We start from the raw sequence: 17,665 nt of genomic DNA on the forward strand, positions 1-17,665 counted from the left end.
GGTACAGCTGGACATACTCTGTTACAAAGGATTTAGGAGTGCTTGTAGACAGCAGGTTTAGCAATAGTGCCCAAAGTCATTCAGTAGCTGCAAAGGTAAACAAGATCTCATCTTGCATTAAACGGACAATGGATGGAAGGGAAGAAACATAAGTATGATCCTTTATAAATCATTAGTAAGACCACACCATGAATATGGAATACAATTTTGGGCACCACTCTTTAGAAAATACATAATGGAACTAGAGTGCAGAGAAGAGCCACCAAAAGAATAAAGGGGGTGGACCATTTGTTTTATGAGGAGAGGCTAGCTAAATTAGACGTATTTACATAAGAAAAGAGGCATCTAAGAGGGGATATGATAACTATATACAAATATATTCGGGGGCAGTAAAAGGAGCTTTCAAAATTACTATTCATCCCAAGGGCAGTACTAAGGACTCTGAGTCATCCCTTAAGGTTGGAGGAAAAGAGATTTCACCAGCAACAAAGGAAATGGTTCTTTACAGTAAGGGCAGTTAAAATGTGGAATTAATTACCCATGGAGCCTATGATGGCAGATGCAATAGATATGTTCAAAAAAAGGTTGGACATCTTTTTAGAAAGGTAAGATATACAGGGATATACTAAATAAGTAAACATGGGAAGGATGTTGATTGAGGGAGTAATCTAATTGCCAATTCTTGGCGTCAGGAAGGAATTTATTCTTCCCCGTATGAGATATCATTGGATGATATTTCACTGGGGGGTTTTGTTTGCCTTCCTCTATATCAATTTACTATAAGTAGGGATATAGGATAAAGTATCTGTTGTCTAAATTTAGCATAGGTTGAATTGATGGACGCATGTCTTTTTGTCTACTATGTAACTATGTGTAGAAAAAATATTAATTTAAATATATGAAAAAGACAATGGGACATTATTTAGTGTTTGTGATATATAATAGCACTTTTTGTATCACTGCATACATGTACTTATTATGTATATTTTGAGCCATACCGAATAGAGCTAATTTCACATTTTCTCACACATTATCACATTCGTGTACACATTTTTGTAGGATTTGGGGGCACTTTTCTCGTCTGTGTGTGTGTGTGTGTGTGTGTGTGTATATATACATACATATGTGTACACATACAGATGTAACAACCTTCATTGCTCCTTCTAGTGTGTTATAATGGGATATTGTGATATTCAAATGCTCACTGCCATTGAATCCTATGGAATCTGCGTTATAATGTGATATGTTGTGTTAATCAGTTGGTAAAATGTAGTCTGCTACACCTGTATATACTGTATATATGTGTGCGTGTTTGGTCCACCTGATAGAGAACGACGTACCATTGTAAATGGAATTCAAGTGATTCAAAATCCATGTTGTCTGTTTGTATCCATTTTGTTTCTCCACACTCTATTCTGTAATGTTTGTTTGTAAGACTGTTAGAAATAATTGTTTTGTAGGAAACGTAGAAACAGTCAATTGTTTATAATACATTTTGGGTACATGATGAAGTCTGCACAAGGTTTAGATAAGGAGATGTGCTGTTTGGTTTTGTTTTGTGATTCTTTTTGTTATTACAACGCAGCTCTTGGATTCCTAATCCGATTGCTGTTTAATTGTAATAGGTTAATTTTGTAGCTAGAAATTACTATATGAATCAAGTTTCTAACTAGATGCGTCAGAACAGAACATAAAATTGATAACCAATTCTGTTCCCCATTGTTAACCTGTAAAATGCCTGTTAATGTCCTTGCCTATACTAACTGAAGCTGGGTTTTGTAAAATGCCTCAAGAATAAATGATATCTTGGAACTGCAAAAAAACTGTGTAGAACCATAATTATTGGAACAAAGAATCTGTATAATCACTCTGAATAATAAACATTTATTTTCAACCATGAGAAAAAGTTGTTACGGAAATGTAAAACTATATAGTATATTTTTGGAAGCATTTTGCGGCTCGATGTCCTCGTCTGTGGATAGGGTCAAGAATTGTTCCGCTTTATGTTCCATCAAGGATATTAAGGCAAGTTCTTTACTGCTGAAAACTTTACCACCACCAGCTACAAAACAAGGAATAGAGGAAAAATAAGAAATATTAAAACAAACTTAAACCAAGAAATAAGTTAGTTAAAAAAAAAAAATAATAATAATAATATACATTTACACACACGCGCATACACATTGTATATATATTCACTTGAATGGGCCGCAAAATATATTATAGCTTAACACTGCTTAGTAAATCTGGCCCTAAATCCAATATTGGACAGAATGAGTGGAATCTATAGTGATTCAGAAAGTTTGTTGTTGTCCGGCTATACAAATCCAAATGCTTAATCCTAGAGCCACGAAGCATGGCATTCTATCTAATAGGATCAAAAGGAAGAGCGTAGGTGGGGTTTTAGTATGTTTGGCCCATAACTTCGTATAATATATATATCTATATTTATATATCTATATCTTAGGTATGTTTCCATACAAAGGTTCAGCTATACAAGATGTCTGCAACTCATTATGATGTCATTAGTATGATATCCTCCCCCTTCACTGTTCAGCTGCCAGATATAAAGCCTACCAGATACAACACCCAGTCTCGGACTTGCTTAAAGAAATTGTGGATGGCGGATAGGAGAAGGGGAAAGGCATCCCAGGACAGTGAAGAAGGAGAGGGTGGTTGTTATAGGGAAGGTTAGGGCGAGGGAGACCAAGAGCAGGGTCGAGACTGGTTTGGGGGTTATATAGGGATCATACAGTTGTTGTGTTGCCAGAACTTTAAGTATAAACTTGTAAGCTCTCTACTTTGGAGACCCCCCCCCCCCCCCGCCCCCGCCCCAGACAATGTATGTTGCATGTAATGTAACTGGGTCATTTACAAGATAAGCTGTAGATGACAAGTAAGTAGGGCCTCCTAGAACCAAAGTTTACTGATGGCAGTGGCATGATGCCTTTTACCAAAATGTGACACATGAGTACAGTACCAAAAAAAAAAAAAAGAAGGCTGGGTAGCTGTGTTGGTCTTTTCTTCCACATAGTAAAATAACAAAGGAGTGAAAGGGAGTAGGTGGTATGAGACCTTTTGTATTTGGCCAACACGTAGTTGATATGTTACAAACATTTGAACCTCTCAGGATTCTTCATCAGGTACCGGAGAGGTTGGAAAGCATGTAACAGTTACAGGGCTGCACAACATGCGGCCCGCCTGGCCTCTCTGTGCGGCCCTCGTTGAGATTTAAAAAAATAAATAAATAAATAAACTTTGAAAAAAAATAAAAACTTTGAAAAAAAAAAAAAACTTTGAAAAAAAAAAAAAAAACTTTGAAAAAAAAATGGCGCCGATTCCCTGCGGACCCGGCACGCATGCGCTAGGCCCGCTCCGCCCCCCCCCCCTTCCCTGCTCCCAACGTGGGGCGGAAGGGGAAGCAACACGCAGCTCCTACATTGGTGCACTACCTTGATTTTTTGACACATTATGACCTGATATACTGTACTTCAAGTCTCTGAGCTTACTGCAAGGACTAAAACTGGTTACATTATTGTGCTATTGACACAGCTGATTGGTCTCACACTGGGACCTTATCCAACAAGTATACCTACCAAACCGGTCTGACGGCTGTGGTGTTCAGTAAACACAACTGTAACACACCACATTCACAGAATTAACAATTTACCTGATACTATATGAGAGTGTTTGTCCTATGAAGAATATGCGTCATATCAAGGCAACCGTCTGACTACTTAGGAAATAACAGTCTGTGTCTATCTGTCTGCACATACTGTATACCTCAATGTTCCATACTATTCACACTGCTATAGTATATGGGACTGTGTGTCATACTAAGCACCTAGTAGTCCCAGTATATGATTATACGCCATATTGGGATAAAGTACTGACAGTACCTACTATATACTATATACTATATATATATCTCACAGGCTCACCTACATTATATTTGTTAACCCCTTCCTTGATTCCCCTGAACAGCGGGGTTTCATATTTATCTGTAAGGATAAACATTGGATACACTGATATCCGTTTGTCCCAATTATTTTGCTGATCCGGACGGAGTGCCTATCAGAGCACCCTTTAGTGGATCGTGTTTGCGTTACGCTTCGATTTTAACACCCTCTATTTTAATATTCGGTTGGTAAAAAAAAGTATTTTTAACTTCATCATTATTCATCCAGATTGGTGGCAGAGTGCCCAAATTGGGTTTCTTTCTCGTTCAGTATATGAGCTAATACTTGGGAAATGTTATTTTCTTCTGGCTACTTCCTTTTGTCTGATGTCATTGTGGGTTCAATAAGAGTTTGATTACCCAGAGCCCTCGTCTTTCGTTTCCCTTATTTTGTATTGACTCTCTGTTAAAGACAAGATGAGCTAAGGGAAACATGACTTACAAACACACCACCATAAGAGGCACCATTACAATGTATAGTTAATTTCAAGAGAAACAAAAGAAGCCAAATCTTTTAGCATGGTTATCTATTTAAGCAAATCAATTAGATTGTTACATTTTTTACAAAAAGGTTTTTTTTGTCACGCTTTTCGGGATTACATTTAAGGTAAAATACATGAATGGTTCGCACCTTTATACAGTAGGTAAAAGAAAATCGCTTACCTGGGCAAATAGGAATACACTTAGAACAGTGTTTACTAAGCTTTCGTTTTATACAGTGAGCAATGCAGTCCTCTTTAGTAAAATTGCACACTAGAAAAAAAGGGATACAAGTTTGTATGAATGACTCAGTACTCAGCAAAGCCCTAGGTAAATTAACTGTGCACTCGTTTGCAGAGAAATAATGATCCCATCATTAGTTAAACAGATAAATAAACATAGCTGTTGAATCCAATGTGCCTTATGAAGAACAATACATATTCATTTTTCAGAAGACACAAGACACTAAGGAGGACACGAAGTACTGATAAGTTGCACTTACCCTTTAATTGCCTATACTTGCCCCTTGCTAAACACTTCCTGGAACCACGCATTTGCTTGGTGGAAATGATTTGATGCTTATCTTTGTCACCGCAGACCAACATCAAAACACAGAAATGGTTTAAAAATGTAACCCACCCAGGCGCATGTTTTTCTTCTATTGGGGTTATGAGAACACGTGTATTTTCAAAGAAGAAAAAAAAAAGGACCTGTGTTCAAAATGTCCTTTTACTTCACTCCATTCAAAGGCTTCCCCTGTGGTCACCCTATGCCTTCCATTATTCTTGTAGCTTTGCTTTGAGTATTACTCTCTGCACACACAGTGCAGTTCTGCAGAGAGATGCATTGTTGCGCTCTGTCAGATCTTTAGCTAAGGGGAGATAACACTGAGACTGTAACAATGCTGGTACAAAAAGAGCTAGTTTGTGAAGCATATTCTGTATTGTTATACTGTAGTTTTTACAACCCAGGTATGTAATACGGAACTATCTGTATAACATGACTGGGTAGTTTATAACAAACAGTAAATTAAATTATATCAAACTAGAATACTATTATAATTATTATTTGGGTCGTCATAGGAAACAGTTTGGTTGTGAATATATTTACACATAGATCATTGTATATTGATAGAAGTTTGATAACCGCAGCAGGGTTTGGAAAACATTCTATAACATGCCATAGTACCCGAGATACGTCTGCAATATCTATAAAATAATATTAGTATGTTGCTTTTATTTCTCTACAAAAAGTTAAATATAGTAATATCACAACATTTACGAAAAAGTGGTTGCTCTAGGCATAACGTAAATGCAACAAAATACTATCACCAGCCTATTACTGCAGTAAAATGTTATAATCCCACTCATATGTGTCTATTTTATTACATACTGGTATCATCAATGCAAAACACATATGAAGGATTATCTATACCGAAGATATCTAAAGGAAGAGAAAGACTAGTCTAGTGGGTCACATTGTCTCAGCAGGTGTGTAATAGGTTAATCTGCTTTGGGATAAAGGGCAAATGAGCCTACTACAGTACTTCCCTTATAATCTCTCTGCCTCTCCCTTCCTTCCTCATAAATATGTAATTTTTACAAGTTTGTTTCGTTTGCACACACAAATGCAGCCAGAAAAAAACGCCACTTAAAACTCAGTTCTCTCACATGTAAGAAATGCGCTTATTGAATACAGCTAGATGCCTTTCTGTTTAAAGTTCCAAGTACTTTTTGTTTAAAGTTAAACACAAATGCAATAGAAACAGCCCAGTGGCGCAGCTAGACATGCGCAGGCCCCCGGGCAAACATTATTTCAGGGCCCCATGATAAGTTAGAGTGAAAAAAAAGGGGTGATCTGCGCTCATAAATTGTGAATATTGTGCTCAATTGGTGCATAAATAATAAATGCAAATAACAATTAAAAAACCTGTTACAATAAGGGAGGTTGTGCTGCTGTGCTCGTGGTATGGCTCCACAAACCGAAACTAGTACAAAAACAAAGAGAGAAAAAGCGCAAAAAACCTCATGTTGTAGTATAATAAAATAATTTTGTATTAGTGAAACAGGTGAGTATTGCACGTACATCAATTATCTGTATAAATAGCATGACATGTATATGGACATGTTAGCAAACACACGCCAATTACGTCATCAAGCGGCGCCGACGGAGTGACCCAAGTCGCGTCTTTTGTCCCGTATATTAAAGAATAATGGCAATATGCAAAATAAACCTCAGTAGGTGGTGTTAGGAACGCGCCATCTTCAGTCCAACACGTTTCGTATATAGGATATACTTCGCGGCTTGATGACGTCATTGCTGACTCGACGCCGAGGAACTGGCGGGAGAGCCCTTCTCTCCGTGGTGGCGGTGACCGTGCTTATACCCTGCAGCAAAGGGTCTCGACCCATTCGAGCGGAGGACTCATAAAGATCACCACACGGAAGTGAGGGAGGAGAATTGATCCGGTGACCGATACCATCTCATCCACGGTTGCAGAGCACAGAGTGGTAACATGTCCATATACATGTCATGCTAATTATACAGATAATTGATGTACGTGCAATACTCACCTGTTTCACTAATACAATATTATTTTATTATACTGCACCATGAGGTTTTTTGCGCTCTTTCCCCCATTATAAGTGAACGCATTCTGTAGATTCAAAATGAAATATACCGCACACATATAAATATATATTAAATATAAAATATAGATTACTCATGTACTCACCATTTATTTTTAAGTCAGAAGTTCCGTTTCCTCACTTTTCGCTCAGCAAACACGTCAATGATGTGATCCATTAGGCCCGAATGCGCGGCAAATGTATATGGGGGTGGACATTTTTGCTGCCCTAAAATTTTGCCGCCTTAGGCCCGGGCCTAATGGGAAATCCGCCATTGGGTAAAGTAGAGGGTGGGAACCTCTGCACCCATCCACAATGAGATGCAATAGCCATTTTTTCGCAAATACTATTTGGCCTTTTTCTCAAATTGTGTAAAATCATATACTTTAAATAAATCAGCATAGTCATATAAGATAATACTGACTGCAATTTTTTTTTATCCCGACTCCCATACACTCCCTAATCCTTTCTCTCATCATCCCTCCTCAGCTCTCCCTCTCATCACCATCATCAGCTCTCCCCCTCATCATCAGATCCCAATCTCCCCCTCCTCCTCCATGCTTACCTGTAATAGAGACAGGCGCGGGGAAATGGTATGCGGCGGTGGGCCCCTGGTGTTAAACAGAATATATACTGTAGATGCAACTGCTTGCCAAAGAAAATCTGTGACCATCTCGCAGTAACTCGTGAGATGGTCCACAGCAGGCTGTAATGGCCCATCGAATTAACACAGTGGGGGTCCCTGCATTGAATGGGACTCCCAGCCCGGTAGGATTCAAAAGGGACCCCCGCTGTGTTACTCTGATGGACCATTAGTCTGGCTGCAGAAATCTCGCAGCGTGCTACAGAAATCTCGCTGCGTGGGATGGGTTTTAGTGCAGAATTCTCAAGGCAAGCAGTCTACAACCAGCAGTTGAAGCTGTAAGCCGGCAGAGGAATCAGCGGTTGTTACACAGGCAGAGCAGGACGGCCAAGGAGCAGCACGCTCTAGCAGCAGACACCAGAAGTAAGAAAGACTTTCGGGTCAGACCACTAGAGCGCGCTAACGACGTGTCCTATGTACAGTATATGTCAGTGCACACGAATAGTTATAAGCAATCGATCGTGACGGCGCTAACTTATCTAAACTATCCTAAATCGTAAACAATATATATAATACAATAAAGTGACTAAATCAATATAAAAACGTGAACTGAATGTGAATATAAATGTAAATACACAATAAATTCCACCACCCAGTGTGAGGTGCTAATTGAAAAGCACTCAAAACCCTTGTATCAGACTGTTCTCTAAGTCTGTTTGAAGAATTCTAGTGCACACGAATCTCTGAAGTAGGGCAGTGCAATGCATCGCTCTGCTGTTGCTAATCCTTTTAGAATAAAAAGGTTATGGCAAAGTGATAAGTGTTTTACCTGATTGAACAGATGGTGTGGTGGAGTCACTGCAGTCACAATTGGGAATTTCTGTGGGCTTAGTAGGAACGATGCATTGTTTCCCACGGATTCCATAAGCACAGTCTGTGAAGTTAAAGCCAGTGTAATATTAAAGTAAACAAAGAAAATCCGAAATATATAGTGATACAATTAACAGCGGGCCATAATTAAACATAAGGGCGACACAATACAGATGTAGTAAGGCTTACCGTCCATGTTCCCGCGGCCTTTCACGGTCACGTGACCGTATCTGTTATGGCGCGGAAGGTTTAGCACTGCGGGGAGTCCCATTCAGAAGCATGGACCGCCCGCCAAGCGATCAAGGCAGACTTTTGCTTTTTCGTCTGTGGCACTGATGGCAATTAGTCTTACTATATCTATATGTTACATTTTACAACAACATTTTAACATGTACAAACACATCCTTAAATCTGATGTATTGTTGTTTAACTATTCAATTCACACAATGGCCCCTAGATGTCAAGGCAAAAGTTGTACAATTCTGGTGGAAATAAATTGTTCAAGATGTATCAAAGACAATCTACTGCTTTTAATTAGATTTTTTCCTTTGGCACATACAGTAATGTGCACAGTTTTTACCCCAGCTGTACCTTGATACATATAATGTAATATATTGAGAACGAGCTGACAATACTGTAATTGCTGTAAACCGAAAACACTGACGATTTGACACTTGAGGGGATATTTATTAAGGTCTCCTGCCTGCAAAACTGGGGCTACCGCAGAGCAAACTTTCTGCACCAGATTAATCAAATAAAAAAAACCATTGATTTAAAGGGAATTGCTTTTTGCTGTAGTGTTGCCCTGCTTCTTCAGCTGGGAGACTTATATGTATCCCTCTTGGATACTACAGACTTATTTATTGAAGCCATACAGTGGCCTAACTGGAACAAAAAATCGGCATTACATTTATCAAAAGAAAAAACAAACTACTGTAATAGCAAAAGAATTTACCACCGCTATTATAGTGAAGGGGTTAGTTCCTCCCACAACCTTTCCGGTAGGCCTAACTTCCCACCCTGGGGCAACTACCCCCTTTAACCACCTCCTTCACCTCCAAGAAATCAGGTACTCAAGTTAAACCCCTTCATTGCTTTAGCGGCTAGCCACTGAGGCTGAGGACCCGCTGCACACGTCCACACGGCCGCCTTGCTTGCCGGCGGCGTGTGCAAGTCACTGCACCGCGATCTGCGGTCTGCAGCTGACTTTTTCCGGTGCGGGGGGGGGGGCGTGGCCAAAGCGGGTCAGGGGGCACGGCCATTGAGCCCGGGGAGGGGTGGAGGGGGTTGTGGGTCCAGGTGGCTGTGGGTCCGGGAGGAGAGGGATAGGGGCTATCTGCTTTGCACACACCACTTCCCTCCCAAGCCGCCTCCCTCCCGTAGCTCCACTCCTTCCTTCCCTCCTCCCCTCCTCATTGGCTGACTCTTGCACCACATGACGCGTCAGCGCTTCTGATCACCAGAAGCTTGCAGCTCTGGCAGGCTGACGCGTCACAGCACGCAGTCAGCCCTGTCGGAAGGAGGCAGTGGGGAACAGCACACTTGAGGTAAGGGGCTGGTGGCCCGCGCGCGCCGTCGACTGCAGCGGGGCCTCAGCCTTAGGCAATGAAGCTTTCACAGAGTATTGTAGCAGGCGTCTCCGGAGCAGAACCACATTCATTTCAGGTCCGGGGACCCTCAGCTTCCCTAGATACAGGCCCCAGTATGGGATGCCGGTATGTCTGCAATGTTTAAATCCACCAGGTCACGTGACCGGGACATTTAAATGCATTGGAGATGCTGGAACCCCATACCAGGGCCTGTAATTCGGGAAGCAGGGGTTCCCTGGAACTGAAATGAATGTGGTTCTACTCCGGAGACCCCCTGCTAGAATACTCTTATTGAAATTTAAATTAAAACAGTGGGATTGCCTATAAGAGCTGTGCAGGGAGATTCAGCACTCTCTGTGCAGCTCTCTATGCAGCTCTTACAGACTTACAGCCAGATCGCACAGGGGAGAACTTAGAAAAAGGCTGAGATAACATCGCTGCTGTCCCGAGTGGTCTTGGCATTTTCCTACCTCACGGTTTGCGATGTGCGTTATTGATTTATGATTCCTTCTTATTACCGGGATAACACAAATGGCAAACCGTTCGATGGGGTCATGCCAAACTGTTTGAGATAGCAGCAATTTTATCGAAGCTACTAGAGTAGACCCCTGTATGTATAAAATGACACACCGCCAATTTGTAAGACTAGCAAAGACCTTGAAGAAAGATTTTGTAAGATAACATAACTTAAATAAACATTTTACATTATCTTCTCAGTATATGATTTCCTTTTACCTGTATCTAAATAGGACTAAAGTAAACATGCTGCTCTCATTTACAGCATATAGAAAAGTATCCTTTACAGGTGTTCATTTAGATCATTTAACTCTTGCAGCAATATACAGACGCAGCGGCCGTTACTGGAACATTTACCTGGGTAAATCCTGCGCTATGCCGCGTGGTGTTGCGAGATTTTCCGTTGCAGACATAATGGCCTATCGGATTAACACAGCAGGGGTCTCTGTTGTGTTAATCCTACCGGGGTCTGCCTGTCGTAATTGACGCGCAGTAAGAGGGCTGAATGAGTCACTATAACTGCGCGCCTCTCACAGGCGATTGTTGGGGTTTTATTTAATGTTAAACATTACGGTAATGTAGCAGGGGGTCTCCAGAGGAGAACCACATTGATTTCAGGTCCGGGGACCCCCTGCTTCTCGAGATACAGGCCCTGTTATTGGGTGCCGGTATCTCCTACGCATGTAAATGTCCCGTGTCACGTGATCGGGACATTTCCATGCATAGGAGATACTGGCACCCCATATCGGGGCCTGTATCTCAGGAAGCAGGGGGTCCCCGGACCTGAAATCAATGCGGTTCACCTCCGGAGACCCCTGCTACATTACTGTAATGTTTAACATTAAATAAAAACCCTGCGATCGCCTGTGAGGGGCGTGCAGTTAGAGTGACTGATTCAGCCTATCTCTTACTATGCGTCTCTTACAGACAGGCAGAGCCCGGTAAGATTAACACAAAGGGGAACCCTGCAGTGTTAATCTGATGGGCCATTAGTCTGCTGTGGGAAATGTTGAAAGAATGTCTGAGAAATCTTGAAAACCAATTGGGTAAATGTTCGAATAACGTCTGCTGCATCTGTACTATTTCATGGTAACCCAGTGTTAGAATTGGAAAAGGTTAAACACAGCTTTAGGGATGCATGTTATTAAAACATGAATTAAGTAGAAATAGCCGTGTTAGTACAGTTGCGATAGTACAGAGTAAATGAGTACTTTATTATTAGTCTAAATAAAAAGGTTTCAACTAATACTGAAGTACTCATTTACTCTGCATTAAAAACATGACAAAGTTATAATTAAAACATTTACATTATCTCCATCTGTGGAGGAGCCTATACTGTATGTAATGGGGAGCTGCGCATGTCACACCAGTGAAACTATTTACAGTAGTGTTGCATGGGGCAAGACCACTACCAGAAAGATCCCTCCCCTTTCTATCTCTCCCCCATCCTCCTCTCTCTCCCAATCCGCCTCTCTTCCCCATTCTCCCCCCCACCCCCTCCACGCTCTCCTCTCTCTCGCTTCCCACATACTCCTCTCTCTCTGTTTACAGCCAATTTTATTCCAACCCAAAACGTCTATCTTACGTCATCCTGCTCGCATTACCTCCTAGACTGGGTGGGTGGGTGGCTGGAAGGAGCAGTCTAAGACATTTGGTTTACGGCTATTTTACCGCGACCAAACCTCCGCCCGTGTTTAGACGGTACTCACCTCGCCGCCGGGACCTCTAGATGCCAGCCACTTCACCCCAAGGTAAGTCCCTAACCTTATCCCTTACCTTAAAACCCCTAATGCTAACGCTACCCCCTACCCTAATCCCCTATCTTAAAAAGCTTAACCATATAATTTTAACCCCTTGCCCTAAAACTCCTTACCCTAATCCCCTACCCTAAAAACCTAACCCCTTACCCAAAAGCCCTATAATTAATCCCTTACCCTAACTGCTAAATTAACCTTTAAATTAACTTACCCTGGCAAAGCGGTCAGCGGCTGAGCATCCAGCGGGGGAGCGGCTGCGGCAGAGGGTCCCTCTGCTGCCGAACACCAGCGGAGACTTGGTCGTGGCAGCCCAGAGGGTAGAGAAGGGAGCCCAAAGGGTGAAAGCAAGGAAGGCAGAGGAGGTAACAGCAGCGTGTAGTTAAGAGCGGGCGGCGGAGCAGCCTGAAGGGTTCCTGTGCATCATGACAACTTGGTACATGCTGCCTGCGTCCCGCAGTGCTCCCATGTGATGCTGCAGAGTGCAGAGCAAAGAACTATGGGACGCAAGGTTGTGATGCTCGGCAGTGATTGACAGCCTCACTGATGGCATTGACTGCAAGTGTGTCCCATATACTTCCACCGCCCTGCGTTTGCTATTACCCATTTTCGGTTCCCATACCCCAAGGACACACCTCATGAACCCCTAGGGGAGCGCAAACTGCCATCATGCGTTATAAATTTTTTGTTTTCACAACGATGTCATGAAACAGGCACTCCATAGTAAGTGAAATAATGATTACACATTGGAAATAAACTGTACCAATAAGTGTAACTTTGTAAGATTCATTATGTTAGCAGGCGCACCAATTATATTGCTTTACACCCGGGGGTGGGCAACTCCAGTCCTCAAGGGCCACCAACAGGTCAGTTTTCAAGTCTATCCCTGCTTCAGCACAGGTTGCTCAATCAGTAACTCAGTCATCGACTGAATCACTGATAGATCACTGATAGAGTTGGCCACTCCTGCTCTACACCATCTACTAGAAATGCCAGTGCACAACGATCATTTGCAGTTCAGAATACTGTAGGTATGTAAAACATCTTACAGTTCAGTTGGTAAACTGTTGTATCAGCGTTGGGTTCTACTGCAGTAGTAAAGTTGAGCAAAAAGAACTTTGTCTCATTATCTGTATGTAGAATTGCTAAACAAATGGCTCTCTGCCTTTGGCATTCCTCTTTGGCTTCGGTCAAATTTGTCTCTGCAGGATATATGATGGACAGAGATCCAGGATAGCCTTCTTTTTCATCAAACCATTCAGTATCTGGTAAAAAAAATAAAAAAATTAGTAAACTGTATTTTCTCGCTACCGTGAGTTTTTACAAGACCACGGTCTGAATACGTATTGCAAAAGTCTAGCAGCGCTGATATCTTAATAAGAATCTCACAAATTTGTGAAACGTGCTATGGCAATCTCTTAGCGTTAACTCTTTGAGTGCGAGAAAGACTGAATGGCCAGAGTGCAGCGGTCCCTCGGGTACTCGCAATCACGTGAACGCTCTCCGAAGCATTTCTTTTTGGACGTGCTGCTATGCCATGAGGCACCTCGAGTGCAAGAAGCCATGATGTACTGCACCGACACACTTTATTCGAGCAAATACCCGGTATGTACCTGGCAGATACCTGGAATGCGCCACTCCTCACCTCTGACAAGCCCTGTTGCATTTGCCTTCCCAGCCTGGGTTCATGCCTGGCTGATGGGCGGCTGATCTGTTAAATGATAATGATTAGGATTTAATAGGCTGCAATGCTTCGCGTGTCTACCAGATGGCATAAATTCATGAATTGTAATGCAGTATATATATATATACTGTGCAGTATTGCAGCCAGCGGGAATAAAATGCTTCAATCCCTGCTTGGAAAATAACTCAATGCACTCGGGCAGAAAACAGTCACAAACCGCAATACACCCGGGTATACCCGAATTCGTGGGACTAGCCAAGCTCGAATAAAGTTTGTCGCCAGTGTAGCAGCAATGTCTCAGGGCACTCAAAGGGTTAATGCAGTGGTGTTCAACCTTTTTGGTCAAGGAACAATATCCTTATATTGTGAAATTCTGAGGGACCCAACCCTCTCTAATAGCGCATCTGAGATCAGAAACATTGTAAGGAACCCCAACCCTCTCTAATATCAAGTCTGAGATCAGATGCATTGTAAGGAACCCCAACACTAAATGAACCCTTTAGGGATGCCTGGGGAACCCAATCGTTCTTAGGAATCCTGGTTGAAAAACACTGTGTTAATGTAGAAAGGTCTTTACTCTGAGTTTTACTCCATGTGCGTCAAACTGCGATTTACCGAGGGTCAAAATGAGGAGTGAGGAGTTACGTGACTCACAGACTATTGTGAGATGTACAGTACATCAGTTGTTCGCCTTTCAATCTATATTCAAAATCCATCATGTTTGATATGAACAAAACCTTTCTGGTGGTCTGTGCCAGATACAGTATAAGAAGTAGCAAAAAGAGGAGTGTATCCGGGCGCTCTAAAGTGAATGCAATATGGTGAAATAATATTCACCTTAAACCCTACTAAATATGTGCAAATTAATGATAGTGCGAATTAATAAAGTGTTAACCTCTAATTTATTATAACCAACACCACCAAAATGAAACAAGTGTATATAAAGGTAAGTGCAGCAGCTCAAAAAACCCTATTTAGACCGCCCTTTGGTCCAGTGCACAGCATTGGATATCCGAAGATTTGGGGAGCGCTCACAGATCCCATGATGTCATATGAAAAAGAAAAAAGAAATAATAGTGTGACCAATAAAGATATAATATTCAAAATGTGAAAAAAATGTGTCAGTCCCACTCACAGATGGTATATGTAATACGGGTGAATCAGAGATACAACTCTCACCGATAAGAGCTTGATGATCAGTGACCTTCTGTTTGGCTGGCCTCTGTGTACCATGTAACACCGTTCACAATCCAATACGAGGAGAAAAGATGGAAATACGCTCATGGGGTACTATGTTCTAAATATATATATATATGCACATAACAATTGTGGTAACAATTTTCAACTAATTTTGACAGATTTATTATAAATCATTCTTCCTGGTAATGTACAGGTTAAACATACAGGACACCTACAAGCTCATATTGAACCCCCAAAAATACCCACAACATATATATAAGCATATAAGTGTCACAGAGGAGTGCTACTGAGCATGGCAATATATATATAAAACCAGGGACAGAACATGAAACACAGACAGAGATCAGTGCACATCCAGTGAAACTTATACACGGTACAGTGTCTAAATATATATGTATAGATATCTATTAAATAAAATGGTCTTTTAGTTTAACATTTTGGCCAAAGTGTTGTGAGCCCTTGAGCCACTACACGGCAGACCACATCTCAAGGGTACCTAACACTAATATAAATTCTTAATAACCTGTGCATTACCAGAAAAAATGATTTATAATAAATCTGTCAAAATTAGTTGCATAGTTCTAAGTCTGATTGAAGCTCTTATTAACTTGTACATTACCATCAATCAGACTTAGTACTATGATTATAGTTGCATAAAGAGCAACCATAAAGAGCTTGAAGTCTCCCAGAAAGAGATAGACCTCCTCAACATAGAGCTGAAAAACTCACACCATGAGGTCCAAGCTCTCAGCACAGAGGTCTGTGAATTGAAGGATGCTGAGGAAGAGACCCTGATTCATTTAGAAATGGTAAAAAGAGCAAATACAAGAGACAGGAAAATTCAGACTTGACTGACCAGATCAGTGAAGGTGATAAGAAGCTTCACCAAGCAGAAAAAGGGAAGAAGCAATTAATCCAGGAAAAGTTAGAAGTGCTAGAAGCACTGCAGAATGCAGAGAGGGTGCAACGTGTCTCCCTGGAGCAGCACACACAAGCAGTGCACCTATGGCAGAGCCAGCTGCAAGAGCTACATGCAAGTCTGCAAGTGGCCAAGGTGTCACGGGAGACCAAGACTTAAACACAAATTAATTCCGGGATTCTGCCCTGAGCACACAAGTTGGGTAAAATAAATTGTAATTTATTTATTTTCAGACAGACACACAAATCTTCACAAAATACACTCAATAAAACACTTACTGGGATGGGGAAACAAAATCAATTATCCTTGGAACGAAACAAAGTCTGTGGGCACCCCTGCACACATGCAAGTGGGTGCATGCAATGGGTATCAACGTGTAGCAGTTCCTGGCTAGGGGCGCAACTTGCCAGCCCTCTATTTCCGCCAAAAGGTAAAAGTTTGTCCCGTCCTTACAAGTTTCGTTCGGGAACCCTTAGCTCTAACGAATTGCAGAAGAGGATGATGATCCTTGGTTACGATATTTTTAACCCCTCACACTCCAAAACCGCAGACGCTGGAACTTTGTTAAAATCAGGGGAATCTAACTGGTACTGGGCTGCAGGCATTTTTATAGGGTTCAGGGTACTTAACATATGCACCCAATCCCGCTCGTGGGAATATTTTCCCCACCTATCCCCGACTTGCCAGTACTTCGCAGAAAGGGCAGGAGCTGCCTCCCGGTTTGAACGGAGCATGTGTCCACTTCACACCTCAGCTCCATAGCATACCAGGGTCAGCCCCTTACCTGGTGACACTGAGTCTGGGGTTTGGCCACCAAGTGTCAAGTATGCATACTTTACACCGGTATCTGGCACTCACAATATCCCGGCCATCCTAACACCTAGGATTGCTGTGGCTTTTCAAGTCCGGAGTTCTCATAGACATTGAGGCACCCTCTCTGCAGGGGGTCCTTGAAGTACAGAATTGAAAAAAAAAACCAGTTTACTCACCCTTAGCATATTTGCATGCTAAAGGATTTTTCCCGGGCTTGCAGAAAAAAAAAGTTTTTCTGCCTTCACATTTATACCACAGTTTATTAAAACAATATGTTCTGCTCGTGCCACTACTATACATTTTATATGTGTGTGTATGGTTTCTTTATTCCTTCCCGCACTCCAAAAATTAGAGTGCATGCTTATTCCGTTCGCGAGTTAGCTTATTTAATTGAACGGTCTATGATGTGGTTGCGGTTTAACCCCGTTCTCATGTCAATTGACTTTCCATCTTTCATGTTATGAAGCTAACAAGGTAGCGGATAAATTTTGACAGGAACCACTTCAGCTAGACCGCTTACTTAACCGTGTGGTTGCGAGGTCGAGAGCTCAGAAATGGATACCTATACTTTCAACCTGGCCACCCATACATAGCCACGTGTCTTCAATCAGCGCTTGGTTTAGCACTCACAGCTCCCTCTTGTGTCTCAAAACCAATTGGCACAGTTTGTAT

At 41.8% G+C, this 17,665-nt stretch overlaps 1 protein-coding gene across 4 annotated transcripts in view; it reads right to left on the reverse strand.

Annotated features, from left to right (window-relative positions):
- Positions 1-1,868: 1,868 nt before the first annotated feature.
- LOC142472303 (macrophage mannose receptor 1-like) overlaps positions 1,869-17,665 on the reverse strand; it is a 244,922-nt gene continuing 229,125 nt past the window's right edge. For all 4 annotated transcript variants that reach the window (XM_075579316.1, XM_075579315.1, XM_075579317.1 and 1 more), the window contains 4 exons: positions 13,427-13,642; positions 8,478-8,582; positions 4,622-4,711; positions 1,869-2,062 (listed from right to left, as the gene is read on the reverse strand). In XM_075579316.1, the coding sequence (XP_075435431.1) occupies positions 1,911-2,062; positions 4,622-4,711; positions 8,478-8,582; positions 13,427-13,642 (563 nt within the window). In that variant the 3' untranslated portion in view covers positions 1,869-1,910. The remainder of the gene's footprint in view (positions 2,063-4,621; positions 4,712-8,477; positions 8,583-13,426; positions 13,643-17,665) is intronic.

This window comes from Ascaphus truei, chromosome 21 (genome assembly GCF_040206685.1).
Source record: "Ascaphus truei isolate aAscTru1 chromosome 21, aAscTru1.hap1, whole genome shotgun sequence".
Classification (NCBI taxonomy): Eukaryota; Metazoa; Chordata; class Amphibia; order Anura; family Ascaphidae; genus Ascaphus; species Ascaphus truei.